Source organism: Pogona vitticeps, chromosome 2, assembly GCF_051106095.1.
Source record: "Pogona vitticeps strain Pit_001003342236 chromosome 2, PviZW2.1, whole genome shotgun sequence".
NCBI lineage: Eukaryota > Metazoa > Chordata > Lepidosauria > Squamata > Agamidae > Pogona > Pogona vitticeps.
In genome coordinates this window covers 20,909,168-20,922,445 of record NC_135784.1, presented here as the reverse complement: position 1 = coordinate 20,922,445, position 13,278 = coordinate 20,909,168, and the positions used below count along the sequence as shown (strand labels likewise).

The following is a 13,278-nucleotide window of genomic DNA, read 5'->3' as shown; positions in this document are numbered from 1 at the left end:
AGAGGCCAGTGACAAACCTCTTAGATGGTGGCATCGCACTGATGACATCTTTACTGAATATCTTTACTTACAGGCTGGAAGGCAAGGAGCACCCAGCTCAAGTCTCCCAGTCCAAGGCTCTAACCTACATGTGTCCAACTCAAGGCGCATGGGCCAAATCCGGCCCGCTGGGCCGTTTCATGCGGCCCTCGCAGTGTTGCCTACTATGGTGCAGCATATAATACACAGGGGCTTACTCAGTCACCCATAATGCTCCCGCAAGGATGCTGGGAATCCGCCCAGCGGGGATTTCTAATCCCAGCATTCCAAGCAGCGAAGAGTCAGAAAGTGATAACTGAATGAGGAGGATTATATTTAATATGATAAAGAGTAGATACATTTATATAGTCTTGCAGAGACAACCGACCCTTCGAGGGCAACCATAAGGCCGATGCGGCCCAAGAAGAAGCTGAGTTTTCCACCTCTGCTCTAAACATTACACCACACTTGGCCAGCCCTGAATCTAATGATGTACAGTAATTCTGCTTCTCTAAGATGTTGCTAGACAAGGAATCCCCTTATCCCTGGCCACTGGGGCTAATGGGAGATGTAGTCCCAGAGCAGCTGGAGGGCCACACCTGCTCCCATTTGTTCTCCTGACTGCTCTGCCTATGCAGGAATTCCCCCCAAGAGTTCAGGCTGCAGAAAAATATTCCCCATCATCCACCTGCCATCGGACAACAGGAAATATCGACTACACCTCCCCGGTTCTCCCAAGTCAGCATGGCTGGAAGATATTACTGGGAGGTGCAGTTCCAAAAAAAAGTGACTTTCCCGAATTCTGGACTGCCTGAAAGAAAGCACCTTTTTCGAGGGACAAGGATCCGGAGTCTAAAGAGTTAAAACGAGAGAGAGAGATTTTTGCCAGAGAAGACCGGAACGCTTTCGAGAAGTGGGCGAAGGTCTGTCGGAGGGGGGGGGGGGGAGAAAGCGGGCGTCCCCTTTCCTGCCCCCACCTTGCCCGGGAGGGAATCTCTCCCTTCCCCCCCCTCCGCCCTTACAGGTGAGGTCCAAGGGGATGCTGTGGGGCAGGGATGGGAGAGAAAAAGGGGGCGCCCCTTACCCACTGACCTGCCCCCCCTGGAGGGGGCAATGACTGCTTCTCCCCCCCATTGATTTTTTTTCAAAATAATGGTTTTCTCCCCTTTAAAAAAAGTTTCTATGCTGCTATTTGCTTGCATGTGCACTTACCCCACCCCTTGTACTGAAATATAAATATGTTAAAATGCACATACTGTATATTCTTTATGGCTTTAATCATATTTTTTGGGGGAAAAGATTTGTTTAATAATGATCATGTTAAAAATATATATATTGTATTATATGTCTGTGGTTTCTTCAGTTTAATTATTATATTTGAAGCCTCCAGATCCCAACTTTCCCATTAAGGAACATACTCCTACTACGCATTTTATCCTCACCTCAAACTGGTGAGGTGGGTCAGACTTTGAAACTCTGACTGGCTCAGAAGTAAGAGAATTTCGTGATAGGAGACGTGAGTTTAAATCCTCTAAGTCTTAATTCAACACTCTAACCACAACTCCACACTATCATTGTTAGATTAAATATGGATATAATACAAGAAAAATAAGTCACCGGGTTTATAGGAGTTGGGATAAAGCTGTATAAAGTTTAAAAAAATCAACCGACCACTGTCCATCAGTTTTTTGGATAAGATGGCGTTGTTAAGACTTCTTGCTTCTTGTTTATCACACTTTATTTATTTATTCTTTTCATTTTTGTGCTGCTTTTCTCTCCAAATAGAGCCAAAACAGCACACAACACAGAAACAATACCTGCAAAATGAAATACTCCATAAATTTATTTTTTAAAAAAAAAAAAGCTAGCAACAAGGAAATATTAGCATATAAAAATGTATGCCACATAAGTGCTGGAGTAGCAGTTCTTAATTTTCAAAGGCCCATACTGAGTCCCTGCAGGGGTATCATATTCTGAGAAATTCAGAGAATTGATAACACAGACGATCTTTTTTTTTTAATATATTCACACCGGGCTGTTTTGGTGATTGGCAGCATGACAAGGGAAGTTCTCTTGAAATTTCTGAGAGTTTACACACACAGCAGAGGAAGTGTGAGTATAAAAAATCTATATAGATCAGATCATGAATAGATTCTCCCTTGGTTATCAACATAGACGAGCTTGTGTGTGCCAGCAGTTGAAAAAAAATATTCATTTAATCGTAGTTTAGAATGTTTACTGTATAACATGTACAAAAAATAAACTAAAAGTACTTGAATGTTTTACTTGGTACAGATTTGCGCTGCATGGACTTATAACAGTTTCTTAACATACTATTTTTGTAACAAACTAATAGCAGGCAGCATAATAGAAAAACACTTATTTTCAACAGAAAAGCCTCATGCTAACACACAAACAGAACAAGCAGAATAAGCCTTATCCTAACTTTCATTTCTTCTTTTATCTAGCCGCTATCACTAGATATTGCTAGATCCTAGCAGTTAATCTTCTTAACACCCATTGGCTAACAAAACCAGAAGTATCCAATTGGTTACAAAGTTCTATTATGCAAAGTTCTATCATTCTTATATACACATATACTGTATACATGCTGGGTTGCACAACTATATATTCTAAAGTTCTGGGTGGCCTTTGTTAGCACAGGGTGAAGTGGTCCAGTACGTATGTAGATCCCAAGCCGTGTAGGACTTTAAAGGTAATAACCAACACCTTGAGTTGAACTGGGAAAACCATTGGCAACCAATGCTGCTGGCATAGTATAATAAGATCATAACTAGAAATGGGAATGAATTGTTAGTTTGTGCTATTCATCCATTGGTCCAACAGGTGTCAAGTCCTGCCTCCTTTGGCAGACGCCCACTCAGGGGCAGTGCACAGAGGAGGCAGGGCAGGGAACTCGGGTTCTGGCTCCTGCTAAACTGGTGGATTGTGCCCCTCTCTAATCATAACAGGAAACACCTATTAATAGCAGATTTGCCTGGTGTTGTACCAGTTGTGGCTCCCCAGTAATCTTCAAGGGTAGTCCCACATGGAGGGAGTTATAGTGTAATGATTTTATTGTTTGATTTAGTATCTCTTGTTTCTCCAGGAAAGGTGGAGACGTAGAGCAGCTTATTCGAAGGAGCCAAATCAGTTTGGAAAGCCATGCCGTGGACATTTTTCTGCAGCTTTTTCTAGTGAAGAAGGAGAATAATAATCGTGTAGAGTCCAGCTGGCAGTGAGAGAAAGCTGTATCTTTGCCGGGGAAAGAAAATGGCCACCAAGCAAAGAATTGTGGGAAGCTGGGAGGCCGAGGGTGGAGGAAAACAGTCCGGAGAGAAAATGGATGGTGAAAGCTTGGCAGGATGTGCCTCTATAAAGGTACCCAAAGAAGCGGGCAAAGAATCTCATGAACCCGTTCTGGAAATTTCCAAAGACACACAAAAAAGATCCTGGTCCCACAGGATAAGGAAGAGGTGGAGGACGGGCTGGCTGAGAGTCAAGAGTCCCCAGAAGAGCCCCCCATGCCATGGGAAGACCTTAAGGCCTTTCTGGCCCACTGTGGGGGAGCTGACAAGACTGCTCAATGGGCGGCCCACCTCATCCCCCACCTCAGAGAAGCCGAGGAGGCCTTCCACAACCTTAGTGACCGAGACAGTTCGGGAAAAATGGAAGCGGCCATCTTGCAAGGGGTGGCCGGCTGCCGGGAGTGGCAGCACCAGCGCTTCCGGCGTTTCTGCTACGAGGAGGCCAAGGGGCCCCGAGAGGCTTGTGGTCAACTCCGTGATTTGTGCCACCAGTGGCTGAAGCCGGAAAGACACAGCAAGGAGCAGATCCTGGAGCAGGTGATCCTGGAGCAGTTCCTGGGCATTTTGCCCTGGGAAATGCAGGGCTGGGTCAAAGAAAGTGGGCCTGAGACCTGCATACAGGCAGCGGCTTTGGCTGAGGGGTTCCTGCAGAGGCAGCAAGAGGAAAAAAGTGGGGAAGAAGAGGTGAGGAGATGGAGAGAGGTAGCAGCAGATTGAGGAGGGTCTGTGCTAAGGAACCGTAGCTACTACAGAAAATGGAGGTCCTCTCCCAGTCCTCTCTGGAGGTTAAGCCTGGGACCTGCTGCCAAAACACATGTGCTCCAACGCAGAGTTATGATCCTTTCTCTAGAAGTAAAGACTTTCTCAGTGTTTTTTCTTTTCATCACACATGACTAGATGGGGGAATTTAGTGGGACCCGGGTCTCATTTAAAAGACTCTGATCTTTGGAGGGATCTATTTTATCTTGCACTTGAGCGATCTTTCCGTTCTCAAGGGAGATGTTCCTTCTCGCATGAGAAGGATCCAGACAGCACTTCAAATCACTCTAATAATGTTTCTTCCCCCCACTTCAGTTACTGATGTTCCTGCCCCTACCTTTTGTCATGGCTGTCATGTTGCAGGTTGTGATGATATTTTGATTTACACTGTCAAGAAAAAAACCCATTTGAATCATGATTTAAATCAAATCCACCCCATCTGGATTGATCCGGGATTCTTACCTCTAGCCTCCACCTTTTCCAGTCTGTTTCCTCCTCTGACTTTGAGAGTCCTCTTACTGTTACAGGCACTGGGGCTGTTTGAAGAAGAAGAGTCAACATCTCCAGTGGATGAGCCGATTCTGCTGGATTCACAGCAAGCCCAGTTAAACAGTGAATCTGAGCAAGAGGACAGGACAGAAGAGAAGGGCTTCCATGGTAAGGGGGGGCATGCGTGCATTAAGTTCCAGGCCAGCCCTACCATCGGGCTAGGGCATGAGGGAACACGTGGCCCTGTAAATGCTGCAGGATCACCACTCCCAATATTATTTCCTCGTTGGCCGTGCTGGCTAGGGCCAATGAGGGGTGCAGGCCAACGCCATCTCGAGGGCCACCGGTTCCCAACCCCTGACTTAGGCAGAGTAAGGGGATCACCCCAATTCATAGATGCTGGATTCAGGAGGAGGCTCTGGCAGCCCTCACAGGTGTACGTTTTGAATAATTATATTCCATATAAATTTTAAAAACATATATATGAAACAGCCTAGCCTATGCTCCTTTGGCTAGACTGCTACTCTTGGGTCCTGCCACTCTCATCATTGATTTATTTCTTTAATTAATTTAGATCCCAACTTTCTACCTGGCAGGGCCCAAGGCACCTTACAACCTAGATTTAAAACACTGGTGCAGCTGAGGAGCACCCCCACACAGTGCAGTCTCTTTTTTTCATGAGGCAAAACAGGAAATGGAAAGCTGAAGGTTTTGTGATTTTTGACAGAGGTGGTCCCGATCTGTTGTCATTAAAGTAGATCTGTATCCTGTTTGTCTTAGGTGAGAACCAAGGATTTGGGGGAAATGAGGAGCCACCTTCTGTGGGGAATCTGAAGCCAGCGAAGTTTCTCAGGACACTCCTTGGAAAAGCCAAAAACATTTCCTGGGATCCAAAGCCAGGACCGACTTCCAGGAAGAAGCGTGGGACAAAGGAGGCCCAAGAAAGCGGTCCGGTTGCCAAAGGAAGTGCCTCCGTTCCAAGAGGAGGGAAGGGAGACCCAGACAACGACCCGGCGAGGCCCGAATCACTGAAGTGGGAACCCCGTGAGGATAAGGATGATTTTGGTTATGGCTCTGACTTCTTAATCGATGCTGAAGGCAAACCTCATAAACCTGTAGACTTCAAGGAAATGTCCAGTCAGAGCTCGAACCTGATAAAGCAGCCAAGCGTCCCCACAGGCGACAAGATGTGTAGCTCTTCTAACAGTGGGAAAAGCACCCGTCCCATTTTAAGCCCAGTCGGGCATGATCTGACTCTTGCTGAGGAGGAACTTGATGAATGCTCTGGCTGTGGGGAAAACATTATTTATGGTTCTGATCTTCTTAAAAAGGAAAGGATCCATCTAGGAGATAAATTATATGTGTGTTTAACCTGTGGGGAACGCTTCGGCCTTTATTCCAGCCTGATGCAACACGAGCGAACACATACAGGAGGAGAGACGTATGTGCCCTTCAAGTGTAGGAAGGTTATCTGTCACAATGGCAGCTCATCCTCCTCGGAAAAGAGAACCGAGGCAGGAGAGCAGCCTCACGAGTGCTCATCTTGTGGGAAGAGCTTCTGTAAGAGCTCTGGCCTCCGTTTTCACAAGAGGATCCACACGGGGGAAAGACCCTACGTGTGCACTGAGTGCGGCAAAAGCTTCAGCCCGAGGTCCAACCTTCTCCTTCACAAGAGGACCCACACTGGGGTGAAGCCTTTCCAATGCTGCGAATGTGGGAAGAGCTTCCTTCACAGCTCAGACCTCGTAAGACATGAGATTACCCACACGGGAGAGAAACCCTACACTTGTTCCCAGTGTGGAAGGTCCTTTGGCCACAACTCGACTCTCATCGCCCACGAAAGGACCCACACAGGCGAGAAACCCTACAAATGCTCCGTCTGTGGGAGGAGCTTCCAGCACCACTCAGGCCTAATCAAACATGAGAGGACCCACACCGGCGAAAGGCCGTATGGATGTCCGGCTTGTGGTAAAGGCTTCAGTCAGAGCTCAGGACTCACGTTGCCTATGAGGACGCACACAGGAGAGAAGCCATATCAGTGTTTGGCTTGCGGAAAAAGTTACAGTCAGAGATCGAAGTTTACAAAGCATGAGAGAATCCATGGGACAGAACAGGGTTTTTAATTTGAAGAGGGGGAAAGGTTGAATAGTAGCCTTTCAGCTTGTAGGTATAAGCAGAAAAATATCAATGAATAAATACACGTGGAGACCACAAAAACTCTGGGCTGCATTAACACACACGGTAGTGCTTCTCAGGGCTTGGACAGGGATGGCAGCTGATTCTTTCGCCATAAACCAACATAAAAATGTCTGTTTGAATATTTATTTAAAGAATAACGGGTTGTGTGCCTATCAGTTTTCACCCTGGTAATCAAGAATTTAGTTTTTTGTCATCATCATCTTGAATTCTCCCTTTCTTCACTTAGTGCTGTTTTCCACTTGGCGAGACCTCAAATCTCCTTCTCTTTCCCAGAGTTGGTAAAATTGGTTTTATAGGCTACAACTCCCAGAATTCCCCAACCGGGCTGGGGGATTTTGGATATTGTAGCCTAAAGAAGAAACTTTTATAAGCTCTGCTCTCCTTTTTAAAAAAGAATTCGATCTGTTTGTGTCTCTGTATCTCAGTCTTCCCTCTGCTCCAGTTTCTAGCTCAAAAATGCGTGTGGGAGTAAGTGTGGATTGATCTATCAATGGATCATATCCTGCAGTAAGTTGCAAGAAGAGTAGGCCCATAGACTTAGTGCGGTTTCGGTGAATCAGCTCTTCTGTAAGTTCTGTTGATTTGGTGGGCCTTTCTCTAGTTGTGAATACTCAGTGTAGTGTAGTGGATAGACTGACGGACTAGAACTCTGGAAATAGAATTCAAATCCCTGCTCAGTCAGGGGAACTCACTGGGGGACTGAAATTGATTAAAACCTCTCCTTAAATAAGAAACGCTTTTACAGTGTTACGTTGCCAGTCCATGATTTCTGCAGTGGTTGAAGGACGTTGCCAACGGATTCATTTGGAGGAAAGATTTTGCCCATGTGGAACTAATGCAGTTGAAGATCTAACCCACTGTTTATTTGACTGCCCGATCTATAAAGATCAGAAAGTAGCTTTGTTCCAAGAGTGAGGTCTCACATTTAGTAGATCTGGTGCATATTTGATAGATTTTTCTATTGAGGGATAAGGTGCCATACATTTCTGAAAAGGCAGCTGTCTTTGCTTAAGAAGGAAGTTCCGCAGTTGTAATGATCATGCTTTAACTGAGGGTTGAACTGTTCCTCGTGATAATATTGATTTTAGATGGTTTTATTTGTATACTATATTTGATATTTTATTCTAATCAAACTTCTTTTGTAATGGATTACAGCTATACACAAATAAAGCTGCTTTACTTACTTACTTACTTACTTACTTACTTACTTACTTACTTACTTACTTACTTACTTACTTACTTACTTACTTACTTACTTACTTACTTCTTAAATATCTCTCTTACCTTCAAAGCCCTCTTAGGGTTACTATAAGCCATTTCCAATTTGATGGCACGCAACAACAACAAACTTGTAATTGTAGCTCACCACAACATTTCAGTCAATAGAGGAAGAGGTCAAGATGTGTATACTGTATATAGATAAACAGATGTAGATTGTTTCCACTTCTTGCAGTCTATTTCAGTGCCTGCTAATGCAAAAATAAATCCCAGGTTTTTGTTTTTCCTGCAGGACTCTCCACGTTTGGAAATATCATTACAATTGAGGGCCGGCTGCCTTGGGTGCAAGTGGCTGCTTGGCCCGATTCACAAAAGGGAATGTAAAGAGAGCTTCTAAAAGAAAGCTTGATTCTTCGCCAAACAAGCAGAATTCTTTGCCTAGTGTGCACGATGCTTTGTTGTTACCTGTTGTCAGCTTGCGTTGGGGCTTATTGTGATTCTCTGAATCGGTAACCTCAAACACTACAGTTCTAATAAATGAATTCTTTTCCTGTGGGGCTTTCTTCACTGTCCAGCTTTCACATCCATATAGAGTAATCAGGAATACTGTAGTAAGGATGAATGCCTTATGCTCATGAGCCTTAATTATCTTAATTTGCATGACTTATTCCAACCCGCAAGTCATTGTTGTTTTGTTATGTGTCATCAAGTTGGAACCAGCTTATAGGGCTGTCAAGGTAAGGGGGCATTTAAGGAGTGGTTTTTACCTGTTCTTTCTCCCCAGGTGAGTTTCCATGGCCATGGGGGAATCCAATCCAGGTCTCCTGAGTCCTGGTCCATCACGTTATCCACTGCACCAGTGGTTCCCAAGAATATCTGGAGACACCAGTGGTCTCCAGATGTTCTTGAACGAAAACTCCCAGAAGCCTTTGCCACTAGCTATGCTGGCTAGGATTCCTGGGACTTGTAGTCCAAGAACCTCCAGGGACCCAAGGTTGGGAACCACTATATTACACCACGTTGTTTCCTGTGCAAGTTACAGGAATGGAAAAAAGAGTCATATCTTAAATGCCAAATCACATTACACAGCCATATCTCTGGAATGTAAAATATCAACAGATATTTTCTACATGCTTTCAAGATTAGCTTTCCCACCACAGGCATTAGGAATTTGCTTTGAAGGGAAGGGGAAAAAACCAATAAATTTGGCAAGATCTCAGCTTCTGTATCTTTTAGGATTTTATCCTGCTTGCTAAGCTCTTTCTCTATGTATGCTGTTGATACCCAGTTCAATAAATCTTCTAGCACTATTGTGTTCATAGCTACTCAGAACTGACCCCATTGCACTCAAAGGAATTTAGCCCCTCTTAAGGGATTCTATAGGATTGCAGTTGTAGTCAATCGAGTGAATTTTTAATCATTTAAACCAGCTCAGGACTTGAATAGCTGTCCTCTAGTAAAAAAGAGACTGTACTCTTTTTAAAAAAAAAATATGGCATATTTGTAAAGCTGCGGCTGGCCCCTTCCTAAGAGAGGCAGCGGGGGGTTTGCGACATGTTATTTTTCATAGATTCTTGCATTAAAATGTCTTTTAAAAAATATGTTGCATGATTAATTGGGATGCCTTTTTAATTAGTTAGAGGATTTTTTTCACCTATTCATCTGAACGAGTACTGTAACAGTATGACCTCATTTACTGTATATCTACTCAGAAGGTCACTGGATTTTGGGCTCTTCTAGATGGATGGCTTCACTCTTTGGCTAATCAGACAAAACAGTTTGTTTCTCATTATACGTCAAAACACTGACTGTACATTTTGCCATATACATCCAATTATAGTAGGGATAGAGATTTCCTGAAAAGAAAATAAAGAAACCTCAGAATCGAGGAAAGATGGGGTTTTCATAGAATCTTAGAATCACAGAGCTGGAGGAGACCACAGGGGCCATCGAGTCCAACCCCCTCGCCATGTAGGAACTCCATCAAAGCACTCACGACCGATGGCCACCCAGCCTCTGTTTAAAAACCTCCAAAGAAGGAGACTCCACCACGCTCTGAGGCAGCCTGTTCCACAGCCAGACAGCTCTGACGGTCAGGAAGTTCTTCCTGAGATTCAGGTGGAATCTCTTTGCTTGTCGTTTGAAACCATTGCGCCTTGTCCTAGTGTCTGGAGCCGTGGAAAACAAATCTGTCCCTTCCTCGAATTGACAGCCCTTCAAATATTTAAACATGGCTATCATGTCCCCTCTTAACCTTCTTTTTGTAAGGCGAAACATTCCCAGCTCCCTAAGCCGCTCCTCATAGGACATGGCTTCCAGACTTTTGACCATTTTGGTCGCCCTCCTCTGGACACGTTCCAGGTTGTCAACATCCTTCTTGAATTGAGGTGCCCAGAACTGGACACAATACTTCAGATGAGGTCTGACCAAAGCAGAATAGAGTGGCACTATCACTTCCCTTGATCTAGACCAGTGATGGCGAATCTATGGCACGCGTGCCAAAGCTGGCACACAGAGCCCTCTCTGTGGGCACACAAGACATAAGTTGCCATAGAGAAATACCCGTCCTCCAATCCCAGATTTCGGCACTCCCCTCTGCTGGTGCAGTGGTCCAGCAAAGGGATGCAATGGCGACCATTACCGATCTAGCCCAATGGGGGATTGAGGGAGCAGTAAGTATATATTTGTTAATACCGCCCATGGGGGGGAGAACAAGCATTTAACCCTTGCAGTACAGGAGCAGTTGTATTTTCTAAACTAAAACTTCAGCATTCGGGTTTTAATTGCAGTACAGTATTGGCACTTTGAAATAAATGTTGATTTTGTGTTGCAGTTTGGGCACTCGGGCTCAAAAAAGGTTCACCATCACTGCACTAGGCACTCAGAGGCAGCCACTGCCCTCAAACAGCAGATTTTGCAGTACCAGTGTATTTTTGCCATCTATCCATGGCATGGATCCACATGAATTTTAATGTATGCTCATCTCCAAATCATTGCCCATCTCCATTTCCTCGGTTGTGGCACTGGCGTGAGAAGTTGGACAGGAAGCTTCTTTGAAGTGGCATATTTTCCCCCGGCTTGTACTCTGCAAGTCCATGGAGTGCTCATGGTGTTGATGATGAAGATGAGGCTTGTCAGGTCTCAGAGAATGAGCTGCTGTGCCAAGATATGGCTGAGCTTCCCTGAATCTCCAGGTCAGGCAAACAAATGTGAGGAGCAGTGGTGGAAGGGAAGGAGCGAGTCTTGTTTATTGTTACGGGGTGGCCATAGTGTTTGGGTACCCAACTCCAACCCTCTCTGAATGGCACCAGGGCTCACTGGCTTCCTGTGTCTGTCCAACATGACACATAATATACTTGCTTAGGAGCTCAGACAGGGAACCCACAATGCCTAAGTCACTCCCTCACACATGCATGGAGAAATATTATGTTCCCAATTCCTGTGACATCACAAGGCCCCACACCATGACTTCACAAAGACCCACCCCAGGCATTGGGCCCCAGAGACTTCTGAAGGTAAAATTGAAAACATCCCAGAATTTAGTAAGCATAAAGGAAAGTCTTTTTGTACTAAAAAAAAGAGAAGAAGTTTGGAGGGATGGGGAAGATAATCCCGTGACAGCCCCCTACAAACAAGACAGCACTTCAAAACTATTCTGGAAAATTCTTCTATTGGTTTTGGAAAAGAGGCTAAACAGGTATCATCAGCGGAGACAGAGGGAGAGAGAAAGAACAACTAAAAGGACAATCTCGTCCACTGCCGTCAACCGGCTTCAACCCAGGCATATCCACCGACCAATGTTCTGGCAACTTCACCCTGAAGTTCCGCCTGTCAACATCCACTGGCTTCCACCAGGAATATCCACCGGTTCATCTCTTCCATTCCGCTTCTGAAGCCAGCCTCCGCCAGCTCCCGAATGCTTGGGTCACACACATGCATCAGCGACATCCCCACGGAACACCAGCCAGCCCATTCACGCACACATTCTCTCACACACACACCAGACACTCCCAACACACACCTTCACTCCACCAGCCATTCACACACATGCGCGGGCTTCCATCCACCCATATCCACCAAGCGTCCGCCAGCTGGTTTCAGGAGGCTAATGTCCCCCGGCTTCATCCGCCAACGTCTGCCGGCCTCTGCCTCGTGGCTTCAGCCAGCTTCCGCAGGAAAATTTCACCAGCTTCTGTCTGCCAATGTCCACCAACTCCCCCCCAGTCCATCGCCCACATCAGCCAGCTTCAAGCCACAGATCTCCGCCAGCCTTGAGCTGTTACTCGCAAGCCCACTTAGCAAATTTATCTGCTTTCGCGAGAGAACTTGCCTTGGGCCGAAGGGCTGGGTCCCCTTCAGCCGCTGCCATTCTCTCTGCTGGGCTGCCCTCTGGCCACCGGCCTCCCTTCTGGTCTCCTGCCCTGCCCAGCAAGCCCCTTTTATCTGCCAGCAGAGAGATGGGGCCCCTGTGAGGTCATAAAGACCCAGGAGAGTGGGGTTGGGTTCCCAAGGCAGCAGCAGCACTCCGGGATTGGCTGGGTCCTGAAGATGATGTCAACAGTCCCTCTGATCATGTGATTCATCCACATTTTGCATGATTTTTTTAAATTTTTGGCCTATTAATGTATCCCCAATATCTCTGATTGTTAAATCTCCCCATGTTGGCCTTCTGACAGGATTCTAGGCTGGTCCTCCAAAAAGTTATCTTCCAGCATTTGCACCAAAAGGAACTTTCCTAAGCCCTGAGTTAGGGGGAAAAATGAAAGTAATAAATGAATAAGGATGGGCACAGTCACACAATGAAGCCTTTGATGCTTTTTTTTTTGCCTCTTTTTGGACATTTTTTTCTTGCCCTTGGCATGAAAAATATATTATAAGGAGCCCGTTAAGAAAACAAGCTAAGTGTCTGAAACTCATATGAGTATTTTAACACCATCCCTGCACTATCAAAGATGCAGCTGTGTTTCAAAGCCTTGGGAACTCCCTGTTACTGGAAGGCAGATTTGCCCCACCAGTATTTATTTGTTAATACCGCCCAGAGTGGTATAACAACAACATGTTGTTGTTAGCTGCCCAGATTGGTATAATATACCAGATGGGCGGGATATAAATCAAATAAACAAACAAACAAACAAGCATTTAACCCTTGCAGTACAGGAGCAGTGTTTTTTCTAAACTAAAACCTCTGTATTCAGGTTTTAATTGCAGTATTGGCACTTTGAAATAAATAAGTTGATTTTGTGTTGCAGTTTGGGCACTCGGGTGCAAAAAGGTTCACCATCACTGA

General features: G+C 45.3%; 1 protein-coding gene across 4 annotated transcripts; it reads left to right on the top strand.

The window, feature by feature from the left end:
• Window positions 1-969: 969 nt before the first annotated feature.
• Window positions 970-7,957, top strand: LOC110069831 (uncharacterized). Of its 4 annotated transcripts, none has more exons than XM_078388278.1 (4): window positions 970-1,042; window positions 3,128-4,028; window positions 4,613-4,742; window positions 5,355-7,957. In XM_078388278.1, exons 2-4 carry the CDS (start codon window positions 3,543-3,545, stop codon window positions 6,695-6,697), a joined length of 1,959 nt encoding a protein of 652 aa, XP_078244404.1. In that variant the 5' UTR covers window positions 970-1,042; window positions 3,128-3,542; the 3' UTR covers window positions 6,698-7,957. The 4 variants fall into 4 exon arrangements, with proteins under 4 accessions (XP_078244404.1, XP_072844469.2, XP_078244405.1 ...); XM_072988368.2 differs by having other exon boundaries at window positions 970-2,130; XM_078388279.1 differs by having other exon boundaries at window positions 971-2,130; window positions 3,128-3,863.
• Window positions 7,958-13,278: the final 5,321 nt, after the last annotated feature.